Source organism: Micrasema longulum, unplaced genomic scaffold (assembly GCF_059751315.1).
Source record: "Micrasema longulum isolate JH-2025_06_02 unplaced genomic scaffold, ASM5975131v1 h1tg001215l, whole genome shotgun sequence".
NCBI lineage: Eukaryota > Metazoa > Arthropoda > Insecta > Trichoptera > Brachycentridae > Micrasema > Micrasema longulum.
This window is the reverse complement of record NW_028278402.1, coordinates 524,100-548,838: the sequence shown is the minus strand read 5'-3', so window position 1 is coordinate 548,838 and position 24,739 is coordinate 524,100. Positions and strand designations below refer to the sequence as shown.

Genomic DNA, 24,739 nt, shown 5'->3' with positions numbered 1-24,739 from the left:
CATGGCATATTTTATTTTATAGAAGTTAAAACAATGAAAAAATACACCTTAAGTATTATTTTTTTTAAAGGAGACACCCAGATCGATTGAGAAAAAATCTTTCTTTGATTTTTTTCTTGCAACTGGCGGGAATCGAACCCGCGACGCCAGTTTCATAGTTGGCCGTCTAACCAACTGCGCCACGGCGCCTGTCTCAGAGTAATATTTTACTAGAGAAGACCTTTAGTTCTATTGCGTAGAACAAAAGCGTTTCAAATTTTGGTTTGGTTTTTAGTTTAACAACGAACGTATTACCGACGGTTTTGGTTTGCGCTTGCAATGGGGAAATATCGCGTATTACGAACACCGATAAAAACGTGTGAAATCGATTTTGAAAAATTAATTGTATTTTCAAAATCAATGTGGATATTGTGGAGAAATATTTTCATACCATATATCGTTTTTAAAATAAAATTGTTAAAAAGTATGTCCGTACAAAAACGCAATATGTTTGGCTTGACAATCGGGAAATATCACATACCACGAATACCGATAAAAATATATGAAATGGATGTAGAACAATTCATTTTATTTTCAAAATCAATATGAATGTTGTAGAAAAATGTTTTCATGCATAAATGTAAAAAAGAAATTCAATAAAAATACGTTCGTATAAATACGCGTCGTGTTTGGCCTTGATTGTTGTGTTGACAAAATTCGTGATATTATTCTAGACAAATTACAACGGCCTCGAACTAATAAACATGAATCGTGACGTATTAGGGGCGTGGTCAATGGAATCACCGTTTTCGCGGGAATTCAAAATTACAAATTTGTAAGTATTTTTTATGATACTAACAATTAGCAGAAAAATAATTTTTATAGACCTTTATTGCTTAATTTAAAAAAAAAAGCGTAATATTTCCCTAATGTGCCGTCAAGATTTTATTTAAATGTTCAAATTTCAAAATTAAAATATTTTGCTGTAAAAAAGGAAACATTTATTTTGTAAACATAGAATTTAGAATGGTCCAAAAACCGCATACGCACATCAAACAGAAGGCGTTTTGACCCATTAGTTTCTTTGTAGACGTCACTCGTTACGCAACTCCTAATTTTAATTCAACTATGCCGTGTTGTGTCCTTTTAAAATGTAAAAATACTGCTAGGATCTGAAACAAATAGGATGCAATCATATTTCATGTGAATTTAGCAAATTAATGTGTATGTAACAAATGCATTACTTAAAATGTCAAATATTATTTAAGATGATAAAAAAATATCCGTTTTATTTAAAATAAAATCATGCGCTGATAAATCGGCCTGGAAATATAGTGGTCAGCGCGTTCACCTAAGATCCTTTAGGTCTCGGGTTTGAATCCTAGCAGGGTTGATGTGAAATATTTTACTGTTCCTGAATCGGTACCTGCAGCATAATAACCTTACATTTTTGTAAAGGATGATCAAAGAACGCTGAATTTAATTGTCCAATGCTATGAATAAGTGCCCTAATGCAGAATTTCGGGTGCAAGCAGAGGCATAATAATGAATATAATGATGCATCAGAATATTATAAGTCACTGATTTATGTAAAGTGGCGTTTTCTAAAAAAGATAATATATTATTTATTTGTTTAGGGTTGGTAGCACTAAATAAAGTTATGAAAAGTAAAAAAAAAAAAGTTTAATAATGGAAATTGATTTTAAAGAAACCCTAAACATTCAATACGGAAATTTATAAAAAAAAAAAACAATGTTCATACAGTAAACACTATTTACAAAATAAACTATTTTATGCAAAATTACAAAGAAGAACAAATTAACGAATTTGAGATAAAAAACGTCACTCAGATACCAAAATAATATCAAAATTTTTAAAGTCCACATAAGTCATGGTCAAAATAGTTTTGTTTTCAAAGGAATAAACTATTACAATAATCTCCCCAATGAACTAAAAACTATTGAAACTGAATATATCAGCAAATAAATTGAAAGTAAATTTAAAGGAATTTTTAAATCCTGAGTAAAAACAGCATTCTATTTAAATTAGTATTACTGTATTACTATTTTCTGTTTTACTTTTTATTTTGTATGTTTTATTTTTCTCATATATATTCGAAATTATATAACATCAAATTACTAAATAACTATAACAGTGTATGTCACTCTCCAAGCACAAGAGCTAGTCTCTTTTTGGAAAGTTACGATAATAACATTAACAATATTATATAAAAGTAAATTGTAATAGAAATGAAAAACATGTATCGTTTATGTAACTTTATTTATTACATTATATTATATATATTTATATTACGACAACTGTACGGTGCCAGTGGGGTCTAACGGGTTAATATTTAGAGGAACGGGGGGGGGGGCTGAAGGTGAAGCATATGTCACCAGAAACAGAAATAACCAAAATGACATAATTATTTCTATTCTTCCTTAGGGTTTACAGAGATGTCTGATTACCTGTCATTTTATTTTTGTAAAGTAACGCTTGGTCAGAAATGACTTTATCCGGGAAACATGCAAAATTTAAGATATCGTGCACTGGAGCTGATCTCGTAGAAGATTCTAGAGCGGACATAATAACAGAATGAGCAGCGATAGACTGGCGTCCACAGCAACCAAAGAATTGCCCTTCGGATGACACCTACCAAGAAGACCTCCTAAGCAATGAAAGGATTCCCGAGCCTCATCACCGGAGATTGAGTAATCTGAGAATAAAAGATCGGCAGATCTACAAGAAGACAAAGAAGAAGAAGAAGAAGATGAAGAAGAAAAGAGCTTAAAAGTGGTCCACCCAGGACTGTCGAGCTTATGATGATGATATATGTACATTTTTTAACTCCTTAATTTATATTTTTTAAACTTGCAACTCATATACGGCTGTAAATATTCCGATCCTTCCTATATCCTTCCTTATTCAAATTGCTGTTGTCATACCGTCCTGTGAGCAAGTGATTAGTCCTTATCATATACCTGCATCTGCATACTTCTGACAAAGTGCAATAATGTTACATAAACAGCCCAAAACATACATCTCATCAACATCTACAAGATACAGTGCAATAGTAAAAGAGAAGTGCTTCATAAAAGAAACAAACGGATGAATTTGAAAGTGAGTAAACATGGTGTGGATAAGGCGAGGATGATGATAAACATTTTTTTCAAAAAAAATTTAAGTTAGTTACAATCTCATTAACTTAATTTTGTAATAATGTCACATTTTTTGTTTAAAATATTATTCTTCTTCTTTGGAAATAATTTCAAATCCGCATCTGATAAAATATCAGTATAGCCCACATCCATCCATAAAATCCCTGTTGCAGACTCCAAGTCATAGTTTCGATATTTGCTTCCCGCTCTGTCTCAAATTAATTTCCAATTTCTAAGCCGAACGCCAATAGCATGCTTATTAACAAAATTAAATAAATATAAACAACAGCATTCATCTATTGAAAAAAGTCCAATGCTAATATTGAATCGTTACATTTTTGACGCCACAACCTGATTGGTAGGGATTTTACAGTTGGTCAAGAATATGTGGCAAACACGTTTAATCATCACAATAACAATAGGAGTAAAATAAAAATTAATAGATAATGCGTTGGAAATTGGGTTTGGTGAGTTTTAAATTTAATGTTATTTATCGCTCTGGAAAGTAAAATATTTGATGCACTATCCCAAAAATCTGTAAAATCTTGAATATGATCTTAAATGAACTATATTAATATTATGTAACCCTGAAATAACTAGAATATACCACCATATTAGTTCTAAAAACTTACAGTTTTTTCTAGATAATATTAAACTGATCATAAAATGGTAGGTAATAAATTTAAATCACAAGAAAAATTAAGCAATGTGACTTCTCAATTTGAAAGATTAAATTTTGGTTTTGAAGGTTCATTACCAACAGTTTCAAGAAATCATTATTTTCTTACATAAAGTTACGAATCCCTTTGGAAATCCTTGCCTTGATATTTCTGCAACTACTGTAATAACTCATTTACAAAATATTTTCTCTGCTTTTGGTATACTAGCATACATACATTTTGATAAAGGATCATCTTCCTTTTAAAAATATTATTTGGCACGTTCACGGACACGGATTCAGAAAAGATGTCGTACGACTTTCTGTAGATATACGTTTTTACTCAGGAACATGATGCGACACAACAGACAAGAAAGTCAAATTGTGTAATACAGTAATTGTAGCCTGTCCATCTGTCACACCGCGAACACTTCTCTTCTTGAAAATTTCACCCAAAATTTTTCATTTTCATAGGCCAATACGGAAAAATTTCACGAAATGTGCTAATTTGTTCCTATAATATAAAATACGGCATTTGTCATATTACAAACCTCTGTATGCCTACAAGTATCCATCAATGTGTTTACTTTACAAGGATAGCCACCAGTCTTACTGGCCAGGTTGAATGGTACAATATTATCGTGTGGAAAACCATCAAGTTGGCATTAAAATAAAAATATAAAAGGCATTAAACAATGGAAACCTTAATTACAGTCTGCTTTACATTTAATATGTTCCCTTTTATGTGCATTAACTTATACTGCATCTTATGAACTAATGTACTTCAATGCTGCAAGTTCTTAAAATGGTTGATTCTTAACTACCTGACTATCTCATCTCGATCTCAAAAACCAGTTCTGAACAAATAATTACTTGCTTCTTGTGCAAACATTTCAACTAATTGAAGCCAATTCATTCTATCCCTATGAACTCCCAGATGGGCAAGAAACCAGTGTGTCTAAACGAAACCGGACTCTAATAGGAGAACCAATTATTGCTACAACATTATTTTGACAACAGGGAGGATTGCAATGAGCTACCATTAACTAACTAGTAAATCATAAATATTTTGATCGACAGTCTAAAAAAGTCAATTATATCTAAAACGATCTGCATGTTGTATTTCAAATTAATGATTTCCATGTAATGTGGGATACGACTTGTTTCGAGAACAAAAGTAAATGAAAGCAATAAAAGCACCCACAACCTTTCTAAAATTGTTATAAAGACTAGTGGCAATAAAAAAAATAAAACTAATTTAGACATGTAATATTTCTTAATAATTAAACTGCAAAAATAACAAAATGTAGAAACTTAGAAATCTTTTATTGCACCCCTCACTATAGTATTGTTAATTTGTGATCAATCAGAAAAGTATGGTCAGCACATTCACATTATTATAGTTTCTCTGTTTGACAGTGAAGGAATACAGTGTTAGTTCGAAAATGGGATCACGGCTTCACATCCCGGTACAGACGTATTGAGTGCTGTAAATGATTTGCAAAGCTGTGTGAAAAAAGGTGGTAAAACACAATATGATTATATCTGTTATGGACTGAAGTGCCTTCGCTGATAAAACAGTTTTTCAAAAATTAATTAAATTCTTTACAAAAAAAGACAAAGTTTTAAGTTCATAGCTTCTAAAAGGATATGAATGTATTTTTAATTAAATTTGTAATAATATATTGCAAAGAATTAATGATTTTATACTACTTTTAGATTTTTCATGCAGGTTTTAAAAAAAATTATGAAACTCATTAAAAAAAAATCAATTGAAATAATGTATATCTGAGATAATATAGTGTGAATCTTGTCTTAAGTTTATCAATAGAGTTTTAACCGATCAAGTGGAACATTTGATCTAACAGAATATTCTGAGTTATAGCAACTATATGGATGCTCATATACATTTATACCAAGGATGTTTTTCCGCGCTGTCATCTCATGATCTCAAAACCAAATGCCGTGGACAATTTAATTCTATGGCCGTGGACATAATTTTTGTATCACTGTTGATTAAAACATGTCCCTCTTGTTATACATTTGTTTTGTATTTTCAATGTTTTAGAACAAACTATAATAATATTATTTGGGTTAATGTACATAGACTTTCTATACCCAGACTTCTCAAATATGAAAACTATTAAGAGAAGAAAGCAGATATATTTACTTTAAGTCATACCATTTATAAACTACCAAGAGTAATTTTTGTTTTGTATCACAGATACCAAGAAGGTATATTATAGTGGTAAATAACAGTATAAGATACCCAAGCTTGAGAAAATTACATTTTAGTTATGTGATGTTACTGGGAAATAAACCTAGAACTCTTATTCTTGAGGCAAACCTCTATATTACACTTTATATAACAGAGGCCACCAAATACTCTTTAGTTTTACTGTCTAAATCTCTTATTCAAGTAGTTTATTTATTTATTTTTGCTAGGAGTGTGAAATTTAGCAAAATGAGAACATTTGCCTTTGACACAGTAATAAGGTTCATTAAAGACCTGGGCCCTGATTACAATGGGAAGTTGACATTTATCTTAAATTTTATCTACAAAGTAAAATTAAGTTTTCTGTATGAAAAGCAAAATATGCATACAATTTTTCCTTTAAAACATCTTCAACTGTAGGTTTCCGATGAAGATACTTTGAATGTTCATGCAAATATACTCATTTTCGTATACAAATATCGGTTTTCCTTTATAGACAGTCAAAGATAACTCTGTTAACTTCCCATTGTAATTAGGGCCCTGGGCTTGGAGGTCGAGAACTAATTTACGGGGAACCTCTCACCATAGATCTAAATGGGTCACAGTGACGTCAGAAACTTATTGAGCACCAACTCCCATTTCTCAGAATAACAGTAAATTAATTATTTAACTTATTTTATGATATATTATAATGTCTTACATCTTTTCATGATGTTTTTCTATTATGTAAAAGGCAATCAATTCCACTCCTGCAAAAATGAATAATTTCTCATTTTACCTTTACACTGTTTTACTAAAATACTGTACATGTTTCAGTAGAATTTCAATGTAAGATATTTTTTTAACAATAAAATTTACAAATCAGACGAGAGACTTATGTACCTAATGTTTTTGGAATACACAACTGAAATAACATTAAATCCAATAAGAAAAGCTAAAAATTAAGGGTCATTTTTTCAAAATACGATATTCACCCCACATGGCCATTTTGGTTTTAAAAATTTAAAGCCAGTATCGAGATGCGTTGATTACCTAAAAAAAATATCCGCAAAGCACACAAAAAACCAACTTTTAAAATATTTAAGTCTTACTGTTTATTCAAAACACAATATTTTAGGGTATTTATCCCTAATTTTAATAACTTAAATTGTGTGCTAATGAAATAAACAATAATAAAAAAAGTATATTAAAATTAGATTATCTTCATGGTTCGTTGTATAATGTATTTTTTTAAAACAAAGATTATTTACGCGATTTGATGCGAATCACAAAAAACCCTCTCTTGAAAACTTAGGTTTCAAGCGAATGTCGAGTTTTGAGTTTTGAAAAAAACTGTTTTCAATCATCTTTATTAATGATAGATCTGTGGATGTGTGGAATGTTCTTCAAGAAATGTTACATCACATTCATGAATGTATGTACTTAAAAATAAATTGAACCTTTGTAGTTTTTTGTAGAAAAGGAGGACATGTCACAATAGACCTTCACAGGCGGAAGGGATATCAAGAGTTTATGAGGCTTTAATCCTGACTTCAAGTAAGTACACTTTAGCAAAACCAACAATATTCAAACGTTGAAAAATGTGTGTCTTAGAGTAAAGTAACAAATATAACATTAATGTTACTACTTTTATTCATAAAATAATTAAGAGATTAAACTAAATGAAATTTAATTTACCAAGCAATGCCTTTTCATAAAATTAAAGATTGAATTTATCCATACCCCTGGGTGGGGCATAAATATTATATTCCCAAGTTCTTTTCAGGCCTCTCTATCTACAGCAAGCTCCTTTATATCCTCTCAAGTCAGGTATGCATCCCATAGTTAAAACATGGGATGCACACCTGACATAGTTAAAACATGAACTCAGCTGTAGATGTCAAAAAATGGGCAAGCATGGTTAAGGCTCTCAGGAGGCATCCGTAGTACATATTATATAATATAATATTATACATATATATAACATGCAACAACTGCTGTTTGATTTCCACGTTCCTTATCAAGGCAAACCAATGCAGTTCAAGAATAAAATTAATTGTTCACTAATTTATTATTTTTTTTTACCAAATAATGAGACAGATCTCATGCACTGTTTTACACACCCGGAAGTCGTACACATGCTAGTCAGAATTCACTTATCAATATGGCAATTCAATTGCTGAATACAGCTTCTGCGAATAATATGGATATATTTCTCTGCACATATCGGCAGTTTGGCAGCTGTTTGTTTTCTATTTATTAATTTCTAACTTATGTTTACAGTCTGCATTATGTGATGGGTTAAACAGCCCATAAAGTCATTATTCTTATTCTTCTGAGGCACACATTGTGAAAACTCAATAACTTGCTGTTTCCGGCTCTAGACGTAGTCACAGTTTGCATCCGTAGATAAGGATAGGTGCCATGCAGGCATTGTTGAGGTGTCATTTGGTTTAATCCGAGGAACATCTCTAGACGGCCTTCATACTGTTTAATGGAGCGTTTGCTAATTCTAGTCGTACCTTTACATCATACGCATTCCTTTACATACACTCGCAGATATTTAAAACTCACAACCCTTTCCATGATTTGGCATGACAAAATTAGGGAATTTCGGGAATCTATGGATGTAATATTACACATCCAACTTATTTGTTAGACTATCTTCAGAGTTTTAAAACTCATTGTAGAAGGGTATATGATAATTGTGAACACGGTAAGTTTAAAAAAAACCAAGGCTAAAAATATTTTGAAATGATTTTTTCAAAATAAGTTCTTGACAAACGTTTATACACATAATGACATAAATTTTAGGTTCATATTAGTTTTCTAAGATACATTTGAAGTATCTCAACAAAAAAAATATTATGTAAACATACAGGATAACTGCACTGCACCTACCTTTTTAATACTTATTATAATAGCAATAATAATCATTCTTATTCTTGTAGATAGGGGTCAATGGTATGTAAGCTCCTGACATAACAGCGCCCTTTGCAGATCTATTGATGGGTCCCTGAAAATTATGTTATCACCCTACAAGCCAGAAGATAAATTGACTTATTGAAGACCCGAGAAATAAAAAAATAAAAAATGAACGAAGGAACGCTAGACCCATAAAAACAAACGGAAGAACATTTTTTTTTCAAAAATAGCGTGGTATAAACAAAGCAATAAATAGCTTTCCCACCACATACCGAACATCGCATTTAAGGAAAGTCTCTATGGCGGTGTCCACCTTGTCGAGGAAAAATTGTTTGTGGCTGAATGAGAAAAACTGCCCGAAGGAGCTCTCTGTAATCTGGTAGCCAAGCCATCTTGCGCTGAAAGAGGGTAATCCTGAAGTACATGATATGTACTTCATTCGATTGAGGAAGAGGGAAGAGAATTCTTCACCAGCTAGAATTAAATTGATTGGATATGATCAATGTAATTAAAAAAGCAATGAACAACTGGATAATGAAAAAAAAGAGCCAGGCTACAGAGTGGCGGGCAAGTTCTCTATTAGGCTAAATCTCTTCCTCCGAGCCCAGGTCTTAAAATATCTGACTATTAAGTGAGGCCAAGCGCTTTCACATCCTCAGGCTTAACAACTAGTCCCCCGAATAAAACAATCATAGTTTAAATGTAAATATCTTTATTATCACAATATAAGAGAATCTGACACATTCCAACTAAACCTGCAAAATATGTACAAAAAAGTAAAGAAATAATCCAAGAACTAGGTGATTTTAAAACATTTATGCTAAATTACTGCTTTTCCATGGCCGCTAATAATTCCGCGTTGTACCGTTGGTTGACTTCTCTGATGGTGTCCTCGTACAATTTATTCTGCACTTCGTTTTCGGGAGGAAATATCTCCCGCCGGGTTTTCATCACCCATTCCTCAAAGTACTCTGGCTGATTGAAGTAGTAAAACAAAGCTACAGGCATTGACATGTACAGAGACATTCGGAATACTTCGAGCTTCCAGCCACCCATATCTGGAAGTATACAATTTGAAATATAGGTTATGATAATATAAATTCGAAGTTGTATATGAATTAACAAAGTAAACTGATTCAGTTGAGAAGAGCTCGTCTTCCCGCGTGTTTATTTTAGTGAAAGAGAAAAGGCGAATATTTTTTTACCAGGTAATCATAGAATTCGATCATTAATTATGCAAGACAGAGTGAAGTGAAGCTAATTTCAAGTATGATAAATATTTCGTATAGGCACAAAATATTGTAGGAATACGCCAGCAAACATTGCTAAAAATAAAACATTTTTACCTAAAAGTATGAGTAAAAGGACAGGGTATTCGATACGTCAAAATATATATTTTCGGTATAGTTTTAGACTAAGTGGACTTGTGTTTTGGACTTGTTATTTCTTATCAAAATTTAATCAGTTGCAAGCAGAAATGATCAGTCGCATTTTATAAATTTTCCCACAAATCTGTATCTGCCGCAGGAGTTCACTATCACCCAGGTGTCACCCGTCAAAGTGTTAGTCAAGCCATAGATTGACAGTATTGACACACTAATGACCATAGATGTTATCCTTACAATCACACCGTAGCCATAGACAAGATTTTTTCAATGAAGTAGGTACTAAGTGTTTGATTTCATTGAAGTGTAAAATATTTATTTTTCCAACTCCATCATGTTCCTATCTGCACCTAGTAATGCATAAGGAACTTCATTGGCGTAACTGGATCATTTTAGTTACACGATCAATAATTTTTGTACATACAGCATTAAAGTTTTGATTGCAGGGAATTTCGAAAATTTGATTTTTCGATATTTTGATCAGGCTTATGTTTCAGGTGCCAGTCTACCAAACATTTAGTTCAATATCTCTAGGGCAGCCTGCCAAATATCAAATTCAAAGGTTCAAGCATTGTAGGTCCTCGCGTCAAGTGCTATACTGCAAAGACGATCTCCACTCAATATTATTTTTCATAATTTTACCAAAGAGTAGCCATCCAGTCGAAAACACTTGTACCTACATGGTTTCGGTTTTATTTGATATACGGAACTACATTTTTCACCCGCCGAGAGATGAAAGTATGTAATCACGTCATAATACTTAATAGTTCATGAAAAATATTTTAGTATACCTAAGTACTTAGGTAGTTAGTATGTATGTAAATAAAGATAAGACAAACTTCTATTTCTATATATTTATATTATTTCTGTTTTTCTCAGTTTATCCAGCTTTGATAACGATGTAATAAAAAAACATTTTTTACGGATATTGCTATGATAAATTGAAGGTTATTTCAGGTAGGTACCTAAATATTTAGAACAATAAATATGTACGTACGTTGATATTTTTTATTTGCAAAGGGCTTATTATAAGAATGGAAAAATATCGGTCTACCACATTTCCGAATATCCGAGTTTGCGGTAATGCGGCGTGATGTTTTAGATAAACAAAAACAAAACTTCTTGTGCGTCTGCTTTTAAATATATAATATTACTAATCTTGATTCTGTGTCCGGGCGGATACAAAAAACAGTTTTGAATGTGATAAACCTTGAAAAGGCGTTTGCTACTCTCAGGAAAAAATCGTGAAAATGAAAATCGAGAGGAGGTAAGTCCTCCTCATCGTATAAAAGTTGGCAGGTTCATTTACCATTGTTGAAGTCCTGTATTCGATTCCTTGCAAGATGGACGTGAAATATTGGTTTTAATGGTGGTTCTACATTACAATACTTCAATGTTCTTGGACTGACACTCAGAGTAATAATGCGCCAAGCTATAGAGGAGCCCAAACGTAGGAAAACTATTTTATGACTATTTGGTATTAAGTTAGTTACAGTTCGCAGCAAAATAATGGGCCGTACTCAGGTCGAAAATTGCCAAATGGATGTTAATTTGCATTATAAATACTTTGAAATATGTACCTGTGTATTTATTATTAAGGGTTATTCCAGTTTATTTTTCTATAATTTGCCCATATTTATTTTATAAAACTGAAAATACATGTGTGTGATTATTTTTCATATATTTATTCATTTTATTCACAATAATTTAACATTTATTGAGACATAAATCCCACCTCCATGGAACCAAAGTCCTGTGTTGAGTTTGTTTGTTTGTCCGTCACATCTCCGAAACGGCGAGTCGTAGCGTCCTGAAATTTGGACACATCATTTAAGATGCATTTTCAAAGTAAACATTGCTATTTTCGAGTACAATTTGAATCGACCTCAACTCGATAAAAACTTAAACTTTATATAGATGCCTAGTGCGGCCCTGACATATTGCCCATAATCAACTGTCATTATAAATAGTAAACATACTTTGATTCACAATTTTTTTTCCTAAATTGAGAAAAAATAGTTTCTGAAGTAAATATGTTGATATAAGGAATGTTTTTAAGCAACATAATACACGTGTCGGGACAATAAATGCCAAAAATCAATGTTGATATGGGAAAATATTCGAAATCAATTACCTATGAAAACTGTCTCCTTTAACACCTTTGACGCTCCTACTGTTGCAACCATACATACGGCAATTTACCATAAACGATTTTAATTTATTGTAACGAAAATATCCATGTTATTTACAAACAAAGCCAAGCACAGCTACAAAAGCATTCGATTGAACCGTTATGTTTATGTTGTCAAATAAAACAAAATGGCCACCAATTGGTTGCCAACCAACAAACCAACATCGCTTGCGTTCTATGAAACATAGTGATTGAGCTTCTCTATAGGTTCACGCATTATTACTCTGAGGACTGACACCAAGACTGACCGCTTTAAGCTAGGGTTTCCTAGGAGAGCGGTGCCCGTATTTTAACAGCCGTAGTGAACGGTGATGCAGTGGACAGCCGTCGTAACGTCGACTAGAGAGTGGTTTCCTAGGGAAACGGTGTTAAATGGTGTTTATAACACCGTTTTCCTAGGAATTCACACTCTAGTCACCGTTACGACGGCTGTCAACTGCATCACCGTTCACTACGGCCGTTAAAATACGGGCACCGCTGTCTTAGGAAACCCTAGCTTAACCTTCCATGTTACAAAAATGATCTAGATATCCACGCTGCAATTAAAGTACCAATGCAGTGCCCTATGCACCGCTATATGCGGATAAGGAAATGATAAATCTTTAATGAAAACAAAAATGCATTAGAAAATTTTGTACCTATGTTGAGGACAATCATTAAAATATATTTTCATGGATACAGCATTATCTAAAATAACCAAATATCCAAATCGCAATGACGTATAATTAGACATATTCCATACCCATGGTAGATGGCATTTCAATTTGTGGTAAATTGCAAAAGGTGTGGTTTTTTTATTATTGGCTTAATCTTAGACGCATTTAGTGAAGTATCGAATAACGTTTTAATTTAATATACATCAGTGCCTAATCGATTGTTTATAGTGATAAATAGTATATGCACCTTAGAGTAACCTAACAGAGTAACCTAACAAAGACCTCACCTAACAGAGTTGGCCATACGGAGAAAAACGATTCTTTGATTATTGACCACGAAGTTAGCTACAGATTACAGCAATACAACGGGCTGCAGGTACTTTGGTTGAGAATCGCACGCACAAACCGAAACCGTCCGTAAAACGCTTGTTGTTAAACTAAAAACCAAACTAAAACCAAACCAAAAATTAAGAACGGTTTTGTTCTATGCAATAAAGCTAAAGGATTCTTTAAAAAAATATTACTATGCGATTAAATATTATTGTATTACTTTCATATAATACATGATGTGTTATGGAAATAATACATTCAGATTATCTACGGATAGTCAGTATGGAGTATGGTATTGTATAAAGTATGGGAATAGTGAGACAGGCGGAGCGGTCTACGTTGCCGCAGCGGCAAGCGGCCGGCATAGCGCGGTACACAACTTTACCGCAATAGTTTAGTAAATTCAGGTATCTAGGAAAGTAGAGCCTTAATGTCAAATTTTATTCAACAGAAATGTAGATCATGTGAACTGCCGTCAGATGCAATTAATAGTTTAAAACACATGAAAATTGACAGCTCTCCTTTATATCCTATACCCTTCAAATAAGATAGATGCTAACAAAAATCAGTGATATTATTTTTTCATGATATTTTTCTTTACGTGTTAACTTTTAAATAACGATTAATTTTAGTATATTTTTTTTACTTGATTTAAAAAATAATTTGAAATTGAATACCTACATATTGTTGTAATTTTACTATTTTTTATTATTATTTTTTAAACTTTTAAAACTTCATTAATACACTAAATTTCTTTATCAATTTAAAAGATGTGGAAATGTGGGCTAGATTTCTTACCTTCCAAGCGCTCTGTAGCTGCAAGACGTGCTGCAATCAAGCTCCTGTTTGTTATAATTTAAGTTGAACTTAATTGGAAAAGAGGAACTAAAATCCCAACCGTCCATGCGCTCTGTAGCTGCAAGACGGGCTGGAAATTTTATTTATTGTACAGCGCCCTTGAGGTGATTTTCACAAAAATGGCGCTATATAAATTATCCAACCATGTACATATTAGTGAACGGCGTATTATTTTTTCAGGTTTTGTTGCCTTGCTATTTTCACTTTTCTAAAATTTTTATTTTAAAGGAATGACCCGCTAAAATTTTATTTTAGAGGCTTGTCAGCAAGTAGAAAAAAAAATTAATGGAAGCTATGAAAAATACAGCTAAACACTCAGATCAATTGAGAAAAATCTTTTCTGTATTTTAAACCAGCCGGAATCAAACTCAGGACTCCAGTTTCAAAATTGTGAGTACTACGTGTTGGTAAGTACTTCTTGCGTTTTAGAAATCTTTTAGGCCGGTATCATTTTTTGTCTCATCTATTCATAAGGTACTCAGCATTTACGAATGTTAAAGTCTTTTTAAGGTTAAATATTTACAACTTTACTAGCAACACGATAATTCTGACAAGTTACAACAACATAGCATAATTAAAATAATCGGTTCGAATGATAAATCAAGGTATTCAATTAAAATAGTAGGTTATTTGAATAACCTAATAATGTCGTTATCAAAGTATAATCGAATTTTATTCGCAAAACCGATTTAAGTATTTTATTGTAATTACGACGGCGACCATTTGTGTTCAGTTTCGTATTGAGACCTCTCTTATTTAAATATTTTTAGTGTTATCTTCGTGATCAACGAATAAAATACAAGTAGGTAAATTACGTTATTTTATTAATATTATATTTATTTCAATTGTCAATTTCTATGTCAGTCTATTACCCAACAGCACATAATTTCGAATAAATAATCATTAAAAAAACTCATTTACAAAACATTACCAGTGATAATAAAATTATTATGCGAAATTAAGTTCGTTACAATATTCCGTTATTGTTATTAATTCATTTAAACACTTTATATACATGAATATATGCCATGTTTATGCATATAATCATCGTTATGCCTTTTCCGCAACTATTGGTGCATATGGTACTGCGTCGGTACACAAATCGCAGCGTATCTTGATCGTTATATGAAGGTAAGATGATCAGTCTAACGTTTCAGGTGCCAATCCAGGGACTATAAAATACTCTTGTGCAAAAAGACCTTTGTAAATAAATATTTCTTGTCAGCTATGTCGGGAACCGAACTCGAGACCACTTGCATGGTAGGCAAATGTGCTGACCACTACCTTACGTTAACTTATTTTTGACCATTAGATTTAGTGTCCAATTACTATAGCACCCACCCTAGTATGAAAAGTGGAGCGGGCAATAATGGGAAGGAAAGAAAGAAAGGAAAGGGAAAAATCAAATATTCACAATATATGAAGTGATATTTCAATCGCGGTTTCAATGTAAATAATGTAGGGGCGTCTCTGACATTAAAGGGTAAATCCACAATCGAGCAGCTATGTACTACTGGGAAAAAGGAGGCAAAAAAGAACGGTAATTGTCGAATTGGTGGATGTTATCATGTTGAACAAAACCGAATAATCACTAACATAATGTTTTCAACAACAATAATAAATATTTTTTTACAAAAATATTAAAGACTTTACTTTACATATAAATACGCAAGCAAATGAAATCAAATTCACTATATTTAAATATACATAATATTATGTATTTAGTAAAAAGAATTTTAATTTTGATTCGTGAATTCTGTTCGGGTATTTAGTAGGCGTTATTTTACAACAAAAAACAATCTAAAAAAATTTAAAATATTTACTTGGCTTAAAATTTTTTATACAACAGCCGACGCAGCGCGCATGCGTGAAGGTAAAAACAAATTAATTATGACAAGGAAATGCAATTCAATAATATAAATTTATCTACAACAATTTGTTAAAAAACAATTACACCTTACTTTATATTGTTGATCAGTGTTAACTGATTAAGAAAATGAAAATGCGGATGTTTTGAGCGATATCTTGCGTATTTAATTATCTACAAATCTTATTCCCTCCAAATACAAATGTAATATAAACGCGATCCAATTAACCGATTATCACAAGTACTTTGATTAAAAAAAACAGCTGTCTTTACTTTTACCATAATATTTTATTTGTAATAGAAAACAACACAACTGTATTTTTTAATCAGCATAATTGATTATCGTTAACGATGAAAATTAGAAATAGTAATTTTAAAACAAAAAACCCATCACGCCATTTTCCCGTAAGGGTAAGTAGAGGGGGTAAAACGCCATATTACTCGGTCTTTGCATCCACGCTTCTTTTGTATTTATACATCTCATGCACACACGACAATTATTCCTACTTTTGACATGTCTCTTTTCAAGTATTTATTGAATTTGGTCATGCCACGTCTTTCTAGATCTTTCTCATTTTCTGCATCCATCAATATTCGCATCGAAAATCCTTTTCGCCCTAGATGTCCAAACCAACGCAGTACTCGTTTTTTTCATTTATCGCTCCCATACATAAGTACCGACACAAGAACTTCATTGTAAACTGCTAATTTTGCCTCCCGTGACAAACATTTATTTGCCAATGTTGATTTCACCCTGTTCCCAGCGCTCACCCTGCTTTCAATGTCTTTAGCAGTCTTTCCATCCAAACATACTCCCTAGATACACAAATATTTCTACCTGATTCAGAATATCTCATTTTATAGGGATCTCACATTAAGTCATATTTTCAACCTTACAAATTTTTCACAGCTATTAAAAAAGTTCACTATCGACTTATAACAAAGTCTTTAATTGAATAATATGTCTATTTATAAAGGAAAGATTACATTGTTATTGTGTGTTGAGGAGATATCTGGCGCACATCGCTTCTTGGTATTTTACATGGTCAGAATTTCATTGCTCTAGTGTGGCGTGTCGTTGCGCGCCACGATGCAGTCACGATCCACCTATTTTTAGTCTGTGCCAGAATGATGGAGAAGGGTTATGACGCGTTGCAACACACCACAACAATAATTTTCTGTAAAATTCTCCATTGAGTCACTGTTCTCAGTTACGCAACCACGTTAAGCAAGCTAAGCAAACACGATGACTGATCAATAAACACGACAGAAGATCCCTCTATACACCACACCATTTCACAACACGACACAACAATGTAATCCTTCTTTCGCTCGTTATCACGACAGACCACACCTCAACACAACACATCACAGCAATGTAATCCCATATTAAGGTTCAGTGTTGAGTTAGATTTTAAATACGTCACAAGTCATTGAAGAAATATCCTTGCCATCGCCCGCCTACAACGTCTCTACATTTCACGCTAAACACATGATCAAAGTTAACTTCCATATTATATGGCTGATTACGGCCCGTATTACAATGGGAAGTTACCGTTTATCTTCAAATTTATCTACAAAGTAATATTTTAAATTTTATGTCTCAAAAACAGAATACGTATATGCAATATGCAAAATATGCAATTCCATTTGTCCATGCGCTTTGTAGCTGCAAGACGATTGGTAATCTTGCTTCAATATGTAAATGTTATCAACCTTAAAATACTTGAATTTTGTATATGGGCTCTAGAATTTCAGCAGTCCATACGATCAGTAGCTGCAAGACTTGATTACTACGACTACTACTACTCCTACCATCACGCCATTTCCCCGTATGGATAGGCAGAGAAAATGGACCGCCACACTCGTCTATCCTGGCATACATTCCTAGCTTCTTCCCGATTCATACATCTTGTCATACATGCTCTTCGGTTATGTCTGCTTTTGACATGACCAGACTTAAGATTTTGGATTATCTGATCATGCCACGTCTTTCTTGGTCGTCCTCGTCTCACGTTACCGTTCATTTTCACCATATAAACTTGTTTTACCATTCTTTCGTCGTCCATTCGTTCTACATAACCAAACCATCTCAGAGACCCTTTCTTAATCCTATCAATTATAATTGACTCAGATTTACACTCTCGCCTGATTTCATCATTCGTAAGCTTGTCATTGATTTCCCACATATTCGTCGACGAGATCGCATTGCGAGACTTGACAATATCAATTATATTATAGTCTAACTTCTATTCTCAAAAATAAGTTTTCTTGTTTTGTTTTAATTTCAATAAAACCATAGAATAAAAAAAGTCCAGAAGGAGCGTAGAATCATAATTGAATTAATCGGACTTTGTCCAAAAAACCCCTTACTTTTACACACTTCGGCCGCGCGCATGCGCGAAGACGCCGCGTAATGTTGCCAGATCGCGAAAAATATACTCATAACACAAATCAATGTAAGATAATTATATTTTTTAAAAAAGCAAATAATATTTTTTTTTGATTTTATTGTACACGCGGAAATATCGATTGACACAACAGAGTAGATAAATAAAGGGTAATTTAATAAGAGTAATTTAATTAATGAACTTTGAACTTAAAAAATAAAACAAATTTTATTTTACATGAAACGGATATTTTTATGTCATGTTAAATAAAATTGGAGGTTTTAAAGATAAAGTCAGTCAAATGTCCACCACGGCGTTGTTTAATCCGAGAGCTCCAATTTTCATTAGTTCTCTCATTAGATTAGCAAAGTGGCGTAAAAAAATTTACTACTATGGCAACATTAACAAAATGTCAGTGATCCCAGCAGTATTTCTACACTTTAAAACGACACAACACTGCATAGTTGAATTCAAATCGGGAGTTGCGTACTGAGCGACGTCCACAAAGAAACTAATGTGTAAAAACGCAAAACTACTCCTTTAAGAGTAGCTTAGTCGCCTTCTGTTTGATTCACGTATGCGGTTTCTGGACTATTCTTGATTCAAACACTTAATTTCATTGTTAAATTAAAACATCATGTAAATGAGCGCTAGATTACTTACCGTCCATGCGTTCTGTAGCTGCAAGACGTGCTGTAATCTAGCTCCAATCTGTTATAATTTAAATATATCATAATTGGAAACGAGAAACTTGAATCCTAATGGTCCATGCGCTGTAGCTACAAGAAGTGCCGGGATATTTATTTATACAGCGCCCTTGAGATTTTCACAAAAATAGCGCCATATAAATTATCCAACTATCACAATACGTTCGATTGTAATTATCCCCAACGAAGTCATAGACATGACATTGCCGTGTCTTACGTTTTAGCGGGTATTGAAAATTCAAACTTTTCAAAATGATATTAAACTATTTTTTTTTCTGTTTTCCAGAAAACAATGGAGGCGTCAGAATTTACCGAGTTTGCTAAAGAGATGGTGGACTATATTACAAAGTACTTAGAGAATATTCGTGAAAGGTAAGTTACAAATTCAAATTATAATTAAAACAAGACGTGGCAACAAAAAGAAAAATTGTTTTTGCTTCATCTATATTGGGAGTGCAGAGCTAAACATGAACCAAATAGTGTTTTCGAATGCTAAAATTTATAACACGTCCTAATGACACAACATATGACACCAAAGCGATTATACGCCAAAACAATACTCGCGCTGTATGCAAAAACTTGTCTTACTAAAATGAAAGACATAACCCCAACAATACAATACATACAAATAATATAATCACTAGATCCTCAACGACAACATAAATAAATTCAAACCAATACCACTTTCGGATGAAGGGATTTTGAGTATTACGCAATTAAAATTTATAACTCACTTCCGCTGTCCATTAAAACAATAAGTAACTATTAAATGTTTTAAAAGACTATAAAAAAATGGAAATTGGAGCTGGGTAGAAGATAAATTGATTGTCTCATTTGCCCAAACCAATATTGAGGTATATGCTTCACTAAGTAAATTTTATGTTCTTTTATTATGCGTTTTATACTAAAAAAAAATATAAGTTTACATAAATTGAATGTAAACATAAATATGTAGTGTTTAAAACTGTCTCAACATTATGTAATTTCTTTATGCATTAAATCTTCTTTGTGCATTTTCGCATGTACAAATTTTTTTTAAAAAAGGATCCTGTTAAGTGTTCTCTGCACGGGTACACCCACCCCAGTGAAGTCACATTATTTTAATTATTAATAAATTAGAGGAATTTTAATGAAAAGTTTTGCACTTATAAAAAATTGACAAAGAGAACGCTTGGTGGATTCTATTAACTTGGATTTATTTTCTGATTAAAAATATGCTGGCACTTATTTTCGCGTATTTTTGCGTATTGCTATAGCAATTCGCCATATAATTATTTCCTGTAAAACAGAATGGACAATTGCAAAATTAGCTCAAAGATTTCATATTTATAATTTTTTCAGATTTCTTTATAATTTCTTGTTCATTTTTTGTTCCAAATAATACTTACGGTGTATGGGTTTTAAAGTAATAGCTTTAAAGTATTATTTTTACATAGGCGAGTGCTGCCTTCAGTAGAGCCGGGGTACCTACGCCCCCTTCTGCCCTCGGATGCTCCCCACCAGGCTGAGACGTGGGAGACCCTGATGGAAGACGTGGAGAAGATCATCATGCCAGGAGTCACCCATTGGCAGTCTCCCCGCTTCCACGCCTACTTTCTAAGCGCCAACAGCTACCCGGCTATCGTGGCTGACATGCTCAGTGGAGCAATCGCCTGCACCGGCATTACTTGGGTAAATATCACGACTTGCCTGTTGCAGACTCAAAGAAGGTCATCACGTCAGAAGTCATCCACTGGCAGTCCCCGCTTACATATTTGTAAATACCCGACGCAATATTCCTTTGGGAAGCTTCGGTATCACTCGGAAATACGTCTCCCTTTCGAGATGTTTCGGAAGCACTCGGGCACTTGTTATTAATTAACACTGTTTAATTTTGTAACGCCACAAAATCACCCCTGAGTTGAGCCTACTAACGTCACTTAACATCAACATTCTCGTTTTTATTGTACCTAATATCTCGACCACGCTAAAATGTCTTATTAAATAATTTGGTTTAACACGGTTATTACTAGGGTAGACAACGCGTCAGGTATCTCCGTCTTCTATTTACAAAGCTACTTTAGGTTAATTCCGAAACATCCCGAAAGGATAACCGTCGGGTATTTACACTATGTATCCCCCGCTTCCATGCCTACTTACTGCAAGCCAACAGCTACTCCTCTATATTGTCTGATATCTTCTGTACCAGCGCAGTGGAGCCGTCACTTGTATGCATACTTCGATACATCAATCTATCATGTAAATCAAAGAAGATGTTTATCTTTTATGTTTATCTTAGTTTTATTACCTATTTATGCTCAGGAGATTCAACCTTCTTCTTAACCACTTACTAGGAAAAGCCTGAAATTACTATACCAATTCAATGCTTCTTGAACCATTTATCAATAACATTTTGAGTATTAACCTAATTTTGTGGATAAGCTCTGGACTTAATTCTTTATGAAGTTTATCAAAATTGACAGATATTTTAACAGACTATCTGTGAATAAAAAATCATATTTCTTTAGTCAATATCAAGTCATATGCCCTGTAAAATTCAATAATCAATTCTCTACAAAGGTATTCAATAAATTCCTGTATCTCATGATAAATTTTCTGTAGGGTTCAATCCAAAAAAATATATTTACACAGATATTTCAAACCGCTAGAAAGGAAACCTCTTTTCAAGCATTTTCGGAGCTTACAACCTCCCACACGAGGTTCTCCTATGTTGACGATTTATCAGTATAGAGATCTCTCAGTAATCAGGCAGATATCGGACCAGAGCACTGCCAGATTACTCGAAATCACTAATAATGACGCATTTAAACGACAGGAGCTATGTTTTATTGTAAACATATTATACATTCCATTATTATACACTACATTCGGGAGCACAATACGGAACAGACTAGTGTAAGGCAGGCAAAGTGACACATATAGTATGTACATCGCTCACAGTGGCCATTAACCACGCGACAAGGAGTCACTTGCCTTCAATTCAAGCTTCTAGCTCGGTAGCTGCCTGTATAAAAACGCCTGATTACTGGCAGGGCCGGAGAGGTGAAGTGCCAAATCAAAGAGTATTGTTCTTCTTCATCTTCATAGTTTCTTGTGGGCTGTTTTTCAAGAGGGATTAGCCTCCTGTGAGGTCGATTTCCGGCTATCGATCCATCTATTGTAACAAATGTTTATTTCTAGATCGCAGGTCCCGCTTGCACAGAACTAGAAGTCGTGATGCTCGACTGGCTGGGAAAGATGGTGGACCTTCCTCCGCAGTTCCTTGCCAGCTCTGGTGGATCCGGGGGCGGAGTCATCCAGGGCACGGCCAGCGAGTCCACCTTTGTGGCCCTGCTGGGAGCCAAAGCCAAGATTCTTAAGCTCCGCAAGGACGCCAACCCTGGATGGAAGGACGAAGATATCGTCACCAAACTGGTTGCATATTCCTCTGGTAAATCTCATTTTTTATCTATTTTTTGTATGAAATCAAGTGCGATACTATAGCAACCTTTGCTTATCAGAAATACGTAATTAAAATCAATGTAAATGTATGTAAAGAGCGATAGAATATTTAATAACCCCATGTTATTGAGTTAGTGAGTATCAATGAACCGAGTAAACATACATCATTTGTGTTAGTAGGAATACGAGAATAATTTATATGAAAACAAGTTCTATCGAACACATAAAGCCGAGGTTTTTAAATATTGGAATGGACTGTACATTCAGCAAGATAATGGTTAGTAAGGTATTGAATAAGCTACAACTATGATTTGTTTGCCATTGAATATTGTTTTTATAGTAAATAAAAAGTTGTTATTACTTCCTACGACATAACCTATTTTAATATGACGGACACCAACATGGTGGAATATATTTTACAAACATATTTTTTTTCAGATCAGTCTCACAGTTCCGTGGAACGAGCTGGACTGTTGTCAGGAGTAAAATTACGGCTTTTAGAAACTGACGAAAAGAGGAAATTGCGTGGTCCAACGCTGCAGCAGGCCATACAGAAAGATAAAGAAGCTGGTCTTATTCCTTTTTATGTGAGTTATTAAATTAAAGGAATATTGTAAGAATAAGAAAACAAATAAGGGATATACAAGAACATTTACATGTAAATATATTTGATAGTTTATTTTTACTTTGCAATTTTTTCATAAACACCTATACAAATTTTTCACGATTTGTTAAAAATAACTAACCCTTGACTGGATCCAGAAAAATAATCATTGTAAAATCGATAACCACTGTGCCAAAAATACCTTTAAATTAGCTTAATAAGGATTAAGGTGTATTTCTTTGATCTATCAAGACAGATTATTTTCGAATGAGATAAATGATGAAATATTTTAATTATTCGTCATGCCTAATGTATACCTTTTAAAAAAAATCTAAGCATGTAGAGATATGTTCAATTATTTTGGCAGTGGCAATGACAATATTGTCTGCATCAGTCAATCGGTGATTTAAAAGAAATATCAAACATAATTGATTGAATAAATAACTCTTTTTTAGGTTGTTGCAACTCTCGGTACTACTGGTTCTTGCGCATTCGATCCTTTGGAAGAATTAGGAGACGTCGCCAATCGAGAGGGATTGTGGATGCATGTAGACGCAGCCTACGCCGGCTCCGCCTTCATTTGCCCGGAATTCCGCTACCTCATGAAAGGCATAGAAAAATCAGACTCTTTCAATTTCAATCCTCACAAATGGATGCTTGTCAACTTCGACTGCTCCACCATGTGGCTCAAAAATTCAAGCTGGCTAGTGGACGCCTACAAACTGGATCCCGTGTACTTGAGAAATAACAACCAGGGCGCGATTCCTGATTACCGCCATTGGCAAATTCCTTTTGGCAGAAGGTTCCGCGCTTTAAAACTATGGTTCGTCCTTAGACTATATGGAGTAGCTAACCTTCAAGCTTACATCCGCAAGCACATCTCTTTAGCACACCGGTTTGAAGATCTGTGCAAAGCCGATACCCGTTTCGAAGTGGTAGAAGAAGTCGTTATGGGACTCGTTTGTTTCAGACTTAAAGGATCCAACAATATCAATGAAGCACTCCATAAAATGATCAACTCTCGTAGGAACATCTTCATTATTCCATCAATGATAAAAGATATGTATTTCTTGCGCTTAGCTGTATGTTCCAGATTTAGTGAAAATGAAGATATTGAATTTTCTTGGAAAGAAATAGTTAAATGCGCGGAAGATATTTTAGGAACAGCTTAATAAGATTTACGATTGGGGTTTACTCAATTCTTTGTTGAATAGATTACACCAAACAGTATGAAACGTTCGATTAATTAATATTTTCCTAAAGGCTTAAGTTTCCTTGTATAGTATTACAGCTTATATAATTTTATACATACGTCTCTTTGTTATACAGTATAATCTGTGATAACTTTTTGGCATAAACAATCCTCTCACTTTGAAAAAAAAAAAAGTTAAAATTA

The 24,739-nt window shown here is 33.4% G+C and overlaps 2 protein-coding genes across 4 annotated transcripts in view; one reads left to right on the top strand and one right to left on the bottom strand.

The window, feature by feature from the left end:
• LOC148276469 (aromatic-L-amino-acid decarboxylase-like) overlaps nt 1-24,515 on the top strand; it is a 28,147-nt gene extending 3,632 nt beyond the window's left edge. The window contains exons 2-7 of one of the 3 annotated variants that reach the window (XM_088234201.1): nt 7,468-7,546; nt 19,585-19,670; nt 20,735-20,969; nt 22,479-22,728; nt 23,178-23,326; nt 23,799-24,515. In XM_088234201.1, the coding sequence (XP_088090327.1) occupies nt 19,591-19,670; nt 20,735-20,969; nt 22,479-22,728; nt 23,178-23,326; nt 23,799-24,515 (1,431 nt within the window). In that variant the 5' untranslated portion in view covers nt 7,468-7,546; nt 19,585-19,590. Of the gene's footprint in view, nt 1-7,467; nt 7,547-15,030; nt 15,141-19,584; nt 19,671-20,734; nt 20,970-22,478; nt 22,729-23,177; nt 23,327-23,798 lie in introns of those variants that run through there. The other 2 variants (XM_088234200.1, XM_088234202.1) reach the window with 2 other exon arrangements.
• LOC148276470 (protein PET100 homolog, mitochondrial) lies at nt 9,610-10,476 on the bottom strand. Its single transcript, XM_088234206.1, has 2 exons — nt 10,261-10,476; nt 9,610-9,972 (listed from the first exon to the last, which is right to left on the bottom strand). The coding sequence occupies exon 2, from the start codon at nt 9,968-9,970 to the stop codon at nt 9,740-9,742; it is 231 nt and encodes a 76-aa protein (XP_088090332.1). The 5' UTR covers nt 9,971-9,972; nt 10,261-10,476; the 3' UTR covers nt 9,610-9,739.
• Nucleotides 24,516-24,739: the final 224 nt, after the last annotated feature.